General features: G+C 37.8%; 1 protein-coding gene across 1 annotated transcript in view; it reads right to left on the reverse strand.

Moving 5' to 3' along the window:
* Rgl1 (ral guanine nucleotide dissociation stimulator like 1) overlaps positions 1 to 7,530 on the reverse strand; it is a 125,178-nt gene that overhangs the window by 76,797 nt on the left and 40,851 nt on the right. Inside the window, exon 3 of the mRNA XM_048356966.1 lies at positions 5,964 to 6,172. Coding sequence (XP_048212923.1) covers positions 5,964 to 6,172 — 209 coding nt within the window. The remainder of the gene's footprint in view (positions 1 to 5,963; positions 6,173 to 7,530) is intronic.

The following is a 7,530-nucleotide window of genomic DNA, read 5'->3' on the forward strand; positions in this document are numbered from 1 at the left end:
CTTCCACACCCAGGCCTGAATAGTTCTCCCTATAAAATCTTAAGAAATAGTTTTCGTGCATTTCATTAAAATACAGCACATCTGCATTTTAAGCTAGGAAGGAAATAAAGCAATGTTAAGGTTTCCTGAAATCTTTCTCACTAAATACATGGTATGTGCATCCTGGAGCCAACTAATCAATAAATCTCATTTTTTTTATGCTTGGAGATTAGAAGAGACAAACATTCTACTTGTTTCCACTTGGCCATGTGGGCAGTTTGGAGAAGAGAGTTACTATAACTAATGGAGAATGGTACGGCAGTATTTTGAAAAACTTTCCTATGCAAGTGATGGAACTTAAACATTAATAAATAACTCTGGAGATACCCAGAGGTAATGAGTTCATTAATGAAATTGAATATGAGTGTTAGTGATGTAAGCATTAGGGGTGATTGAGGTCACTAGGGCAGGTCAACGTGAGCCTCTCCAGTATCTGCTTCCAATAGCTCCCTCTCCCCTTGATCTGGAAGAACAGAAGGGAGATAATAGAAACCTTGCCTCTTTCTTCAAGGATTAGAAGGAATCTTTTTACTTGTGTGAGTACTGCGTGCCAGCAAGCATCGATGAATACTTGGCAAGTGTCTAGTCTAATCTTAGCACTAAATAAAAACTTAATTATTTTTAAGTGAGGTTTAACAAAAAGTAATTTGGAACATATTATATGCATCTCAAAAATGCCCAGCCAGCTTCTCATACTAAGAAAGCATTTGGAAACTGAATAGATTTGTATGTGCTTTCTACCAAATGTTTATTACACCACCTCATAGAGAATTACCCACAACTGTATAAGGAAGCAGAGCTGGAGAAATGCTATTTCTAAGCAAAATCAAATGAGGTAGTGAGAAAGATGACTAAAGCGTGCTTCCCAAATCAACTCTTCTTTTAAAAAATGGCATTTAAAAATCAGGGTAGGTGACATGGGACACTTGGAAAGTGCTTCTGTGACATAAAGAGGTAGAGCAGGCTTTAATTCCAGCTCTGCTACTTGCTAGTTGGATGTATCTGAGCCACAGTGCTCTCATCTGTAAACATGGGGTTATAATAACTAAACAGAATGAGATTAAAGTCTGTGAAAACACATGGCAAGAAAACATGGGAAAAAGGAATGTGTTCAAAAACCCACCGAATTAGCCTCTTCTCTGTGACATAAATAAGCAAAGTCAAGTTTTAAAGCATAGGTTTACAGATAGTTTCAACCTTTAACCTCACACGAGCCCTCCTCTGGGAAAGTTCACTTGAAATGGAAGGAGTAACTCAGAACCCCACTCAACGCTTTCCACCACATGACCCAAGTGCCATAAGTGGCTGAGCCAAGGTTTCTACAGACCTAGGCCTACTCTGCATCTTGTTGACATTCTGCTAATTTCTGATGTCAGAACGTGTTCAAAAAATAGCACTAAAGGTAGTTTCTGTGACAACTACCTGAAGAAAAGTCTACATGCTTGTATACAATGGTGGGTTTCTCAGTTCTCTTCCTACACTTGAGGCTGGACATTTTCAGTGGCATTTAACTCAAACTTGTTTTTTCAAGTGGTTCAGTGAGAAGAATCAATTTTTGAGGAAATATATGCTTGAAGTTAGAGAAAATAAAATCTCAAAGCCCCAAGGCAAATAGTTAACCCCAAATTATACAACTTCCTCTTGGATTAGAAGGAAGCCAATGTAGCCTAGAATTAACTTTGAGCCATGGCTAAGAAGCAGCACAGGAAACTGGGGCCCTGTGAAGTACTGATCACCCCAAATAAAAGACACAGTAAACTCATGGAACCAACCATAAATTCACACCATTGTCCATTTATCATTCATACAGGCCCATTTAGCAAAATGAACAGACTCATTAAAAAATTTTTAAAAAGAACTCTCTGAAAGCAAGCAGTTCTCTACAAGAAAAGCCACAATTGGAAAGTCTGAAGGGAAATCAGAGCTTGACTTCAACTAAGCTGGTCTCTGGTAGGAAATAAATATTGCAGCATCTGCCTTCAGTCTATTCTTGACTGGCTATTATAGGATTAGCACTTTCTATAATAACTTCTTAGTATTAATTTTACAAAACAAAGACAATCTATTACTAAGAAACAAAAAGAAATAACTTAAAAATTGTATCAGAGGCCCCCATACAAGTTTAACCTAACCTACTCTCATGAAAATAATATTTCAAATGCTTATCTTCAGAATAGGCAAGTTTATACAAAATTGAATAAAATTACTTCCTCCTAATTATCAACATCAAAATCCCAACAACCAATTTAGAAATACAGTGTTTCACAGAATGTGCATTTTGGGGCTGGGAATATGGCCTAGTGGTAAAGTGCTTGCCTCATATACATGAAGCCCTGGGTTTGATTCCTCAGCACCACATATACAGAAAAAGCCAGAAGTGGCGCTGTGGCTCAAGTGGTAGAGTGCTGGCCTTGAGCAAAAAGAAGCCAGGGACAGTGCCCAGGCCCTGAGTCCAAGGCCCAGGACTAGCAAAACAAACAAACAAACAAACAAAAAACAGAATGTGCATTTTAGTTAAATTTAGTCAGGACTGAAGCCCAGCCACAGAGGATCTAAGAGTGAGGAAGAAATATTCATGTTGAGATTGGTATAAATGGACAATCTAAGTTTCTGCAAAGAAAGCAAAACAGATGGGATGTATTTCTCTGAACGTCTAAGCCTTGGTTCATCTGCTTCATCAGCCCTATATATTAGGGTTTCATTTTACACCACAAGTTGCTATCTACTTGCTCTATAAGTGCCAGTCCTATCTTTTGCAGTAAAATATTAAGGACTGATTCAAGTTTTATAGGACAAGCATATGTAATTTGAGAGGACCTTTCAAAGAAGAAGAATACAAAATTAAAAACATAAAGTTATGTGGAATGTATTGCCAAGTGGGGGATTCTGAAGATTAAGTACTAGCAACTTCATAGTAAATCCACCAAAGAGAAAAAACTAAGTCCTATATTCTGAGTTCCACTTGGGTGAGTGCTCTATACTCTCTAGGTGTTCACTATGTGATTCCCCTCTTTTAAGAAGCAAGCCAAGGACTGAATTCAAAGCCAAGTTTTGGCCCATTCAAAAGTACAAAATAAATCTTAACTCTTATATCTTAAATGGTAGCTTGAATTCAATGCCATTTAAACTTACCTCGATTCTGTTATTTAACCATTGTTACCCAGATGGTATTTTTAAAAAAATCCTAATATGCCTATCCATAGGAAAACAAAGACAAGACTTATAAAATGATCAAATAAAAGCTGGATATACCAGCCACAGACTAAACACTCTGGTTCCTGTGTGTGTCCACCATTCAGGATGGGTAACAGGGCTCATGTACTTCTTCATCCACTGTGAACATCCATGGCCTATTAGCAATGGAGTTGGCCCCTATGTAGAAGAGGTTACCAGTTCCAAAGGAAACTTGTACAAGTGTTTTATGTTTGAAAGGTTGTGAGCTATTTCCTCATATTGTCTACCAACAGTTAGCATACTACATCTTCTTATAAGTATGAATTACCAAAACAAAGACACATAATTGTCAAATTTCTACTTACAGATATGAACTATTATATAAGTAAGCAAGCAGTGATTTTAAGAAAATGATTCACCAGTCCTAAAATTTACATTCCAGGATAAATATGCTGTCATCATATTACATATATATATATACATATATATATACATATATATGTGTATATATATATATAAAATGGAACTAGGAAAATTAAGGGGGTGTGTGGGTTTGGGGGAGATGGAGGAGAATGATAGAAGGGGTGATACTGATCAAAATGCATTGTACTCATAAACTGACATGTTGAATTTAAACCCCTTTGCATAACTACATAAAGGTAATTTAAAAAATAAATAAATTGGCAAGAATTGCTATACAAAAAACTATAGAACTTCCTGAGTTGTTGCCCAGGGTACCATAACCAAATGAATGGATGGTAGGAAACAACAAAACCAAACAAGACATAGGATGAGTGTTTCTGAATATGAATGTAAGAATAAAAACAGATCCAAACAGTCTCATTTCACATGCACCTATAAGTAGACTTGTTTGCATCCTGAGTGTCCCCACTGTGACACTGGGAAGTGGTAGAACCTTTAACACATGGAACCTAGTGCGAGGTCTGCTTTACCCTGCTTTATTCATAGAAACTATGTTAGGCTTGCAACCCATATACTGATCATGAACTGGAATTCCCAAAGCCCTGGGCCAAAATAAACCTCTTCTGTTTACCACTTGTTTATCTGCAGTTATTAATTATAGTGACAGAAAGCTGACTGGCAGATAACTAATTTTGGGACAGGACATACTGTTGGCCATAAGTTTACTTGATTATAGAAACTTGATTATTAAAGCTCTTTCTGAAGGCTGAGATAAAATGTTTACTACTGTTATTAAGAAGTAAATAAACTTTAACGTCAAGAAACAAATTAAGGAAGATTTTTTGTTTTCTTTTTTGTTTTTGGCCAGTCTTGGGTTCAAACTCTGGGCCTGGGCTCTGTCTCTGAGTTTCTTTTGCTTGAGGCAAATGCTCTCCCACTTGAGCCACAGCACCATTTCCAGCTTTTCTGAGTAATTTATTGGAGATAAGAGTCTCATGGGATTTCCTGCCTGGGCTGGCTTCAAACCCCAATCCTCAGATCTCAGCCTCCTGAGTAGCTAGGATTACATTACAGGCATGAGCCACTGGTGGCCAGCTTAAGAAAGAACATTTTTAACAATAAGCAAAAATTTAATTTCCTTAGTATACAAAAATTACATATTAGATGAGCAATAATTAGAAGCAAATGAAGAATCAAGTTAACAGGAGCCAATATTCGATTAGCCCAAGGGAAGCAACCTGTCTCATCTCCTTTCTTCTGCAAGAAACCCAGGATATCTGAATGTAAATGATTTTCAGGATTCTAAAGCAACTGGCTGACAGTTCTTTCTCTCAGTACTAAGTCAATTTAATGGTATTTTGAATTTTTTAATTAAATAGTAAGGGAGAAAATAACCAAAAAGATTGCCAATTTGTGAATTACAGTGAACATTACTCAACTGCACATATGTCTTAACCAAATGGATTAAGAGTGCTAATTCTGTGTTTTTCCATTCATTAGCTAATGCATGGTGCTTGTCAATAGTTATCACGGGGCTGGGGATATAGCCTAGTGGCAAGAGTGCCTGCCTCGGATACACGAGGCCCTAGGTTCGATTCCCCAGCACCACATATACAGAAAACAGCTGTGGCTCAAGTGGCAGAGTGCTAGCCTTGAGCGGGAAGAAGCCAGGGAAAGTGCTCAGGCCCTGAGTCCAAGGCCCAGGACTCGCAAAAAAAAAAAAAAAATAGTTATCACGATTGACACAACTTACTAACTGCTTTCTGTGGTTTTAAGACTGAGCACCACATCTTATGCAGATTAGCATATTTAAGATTCCTGGTCAATGGATTATTTATAGGGATTATATACAAATCTAAACGAAATTCTGTAAAATTAGAAATTTAGGTTGGCAAGAACTGGACCTTACCAACAAATGAATCTAGATTTATGATATCTACTTGTAACTCTTTGGTGGGTTTGTTTTTGTTTGAGATTTGTTATTATTGTTCTTTTGTTTGTTTTTGACAGTATGTCTCTCAGTGGCCCTGGCTGACCCAACTTAGAAATCTCTAGCCACACCCTTTGAATGCTGGGATCTCAGGTGTGCACAATCCATGCTGGGCTTTTTTAGATTGTCCAAGAGATTTATTTCCTCAGCAGCAGAGCACAGAAGTGGCTCCTGAATAATCTTCATGTCATTTGTTTCAGAGGTCATCCTGTTCAGTTCATCTTTCCTCACATCTGCTTCTCAGCCTAGTGTGTTGCATGCATGATTCAGAACCTTGTGCCTCCTGGCTGCGGGCAGCCTTAAGTTTCCTCCAACTCTCGGCCCTCTGACTCCTTACCTGTCCAGCAGCAGTTCCAGCACTTCTTTAGTGGATGCAAAGCCTCTGTATGTTGACAGGAAGATGCTGATATAGGTAAAGTCATTGTCTCCAAAAGCGGTCAGCAAATTCTCCACAAGCTTCTCCAAAGTGCCAGCTTTTATGGTCCTAATCTTACAGGTTTCATACTGACTGACTGTGTGTCCTGGAGGCAGCTGGTCCCCTTCAACCTGTATGATAAATTCATGATTACCATCAGAAAAAAATGATGCCCTCATGTAAAACTGAGAACATTAAAATAAGTCAAAGCCCTATTCTGGACTCTATCCATGCTCTCATTTAATTTCCCTACAAGTTACATAAAGCAGTGCTGTCTCCTCTGAGTGTCAGGTGGTAGTCATGGTGACAAAGGATATGTGTATCCATGTTCATTTCCTCTCTAGAAGCACAAGCATTGCTTCATACTGGTTCTATTTGCATCTACTTACTCTCCCATCATAAAATGTGTGGGATATTTTATCAGTGATGTTTTCTATGATACCAGGATTGCACTGAGCAAATGTCACCACTCAATCCCCCATATATTAGTCCAAGAAAGTTTTGAAACTCATTCATAGAGACAGCTCCTCCTCCGGTGCTGTGCTAAGGGAGTCAACCCATCATAGTTCTGGAGAGATGATTGGTAAAACGTTTTAGAACTTGTGTGAGTCCGTTGACATCATGTTCATATTTCTCAAAACCTCGGGCCTGGTAAGACTATCTTCTCCATGGAAACCTGTGGATATCTAACTGTGCTGACATCCCTTAGCCCCTGAAGAGTGCACACAGTCTGATTCAAAGCATTATCAACCGAGTGGACTGAGAAACACTTCTTCCAAGCATCCCTGGGTTCCTCTGGGGGAGTGATGGAAAGGATGGTGTGACTGAGAGAATTACTTTCAGGAAGCTCACAATGCAAAGAAAAGCATTTACTCCTAAGAACTAGCTGTCCCTAGAGAATAAAACTGCAGATAATATTGCTAAATATAACTTTACATTCATAGGCATAAACTATAATGCATAAAAATTTGTGGTAAAATGTAAAAGCTTAAAAACCAAGTATGAGGGAAGAGGAATAAATTGAAGGGAAATTCGAATATACTTTGCATTGTACAATAAATCTGAAAAAGTCTGAAAAATCTAGCTGTCTATCCTAGGCACTAAGATAAATGTCCTACCAAGAAGAGATCACTTTATTAAATCTTTTTCTGAAACAAGAAGGGAAAAGTCCCTCTAATGATGTTAATTGTGATAATTGATGATAATTGTGTTTACTAAATTGTATGTTCAACTTTATCATCACCTGATCTGTCAGAAGTCAAACATGTGGAAGGAAATTAACTAAGGAATTGCTTCCAGAAAGAGTCAAGTGGTGGCTACCACTTTTTAAATCATTTTATGTCATCCTGTCTAACTGGTAACAAGAATATTAGGATTCCAACTTATATGGTGCATGTCTTCATTTCTTTAATTTTTTAAAATATTTGAAGAACTTCTTCAGATCTAGCTTATGAAAAATACCAAAGGTTTCTTTAGGGTTCTTAGAACT

This window comes from Perognathus longimembris, chromosome 11 (assembly GCF_023159225.1).
Source record: "Perognathus longimembris pacificus isolate PPM17 chromosome 11, ASM2315922v1, whole genome shotgun sequence".
Lineage (NCBI taxonomy): Eukaryota > Metazoa > Chordata > Mammalia > Rodentia > Heteromyidae > Perognathus > Perognathus longimembris.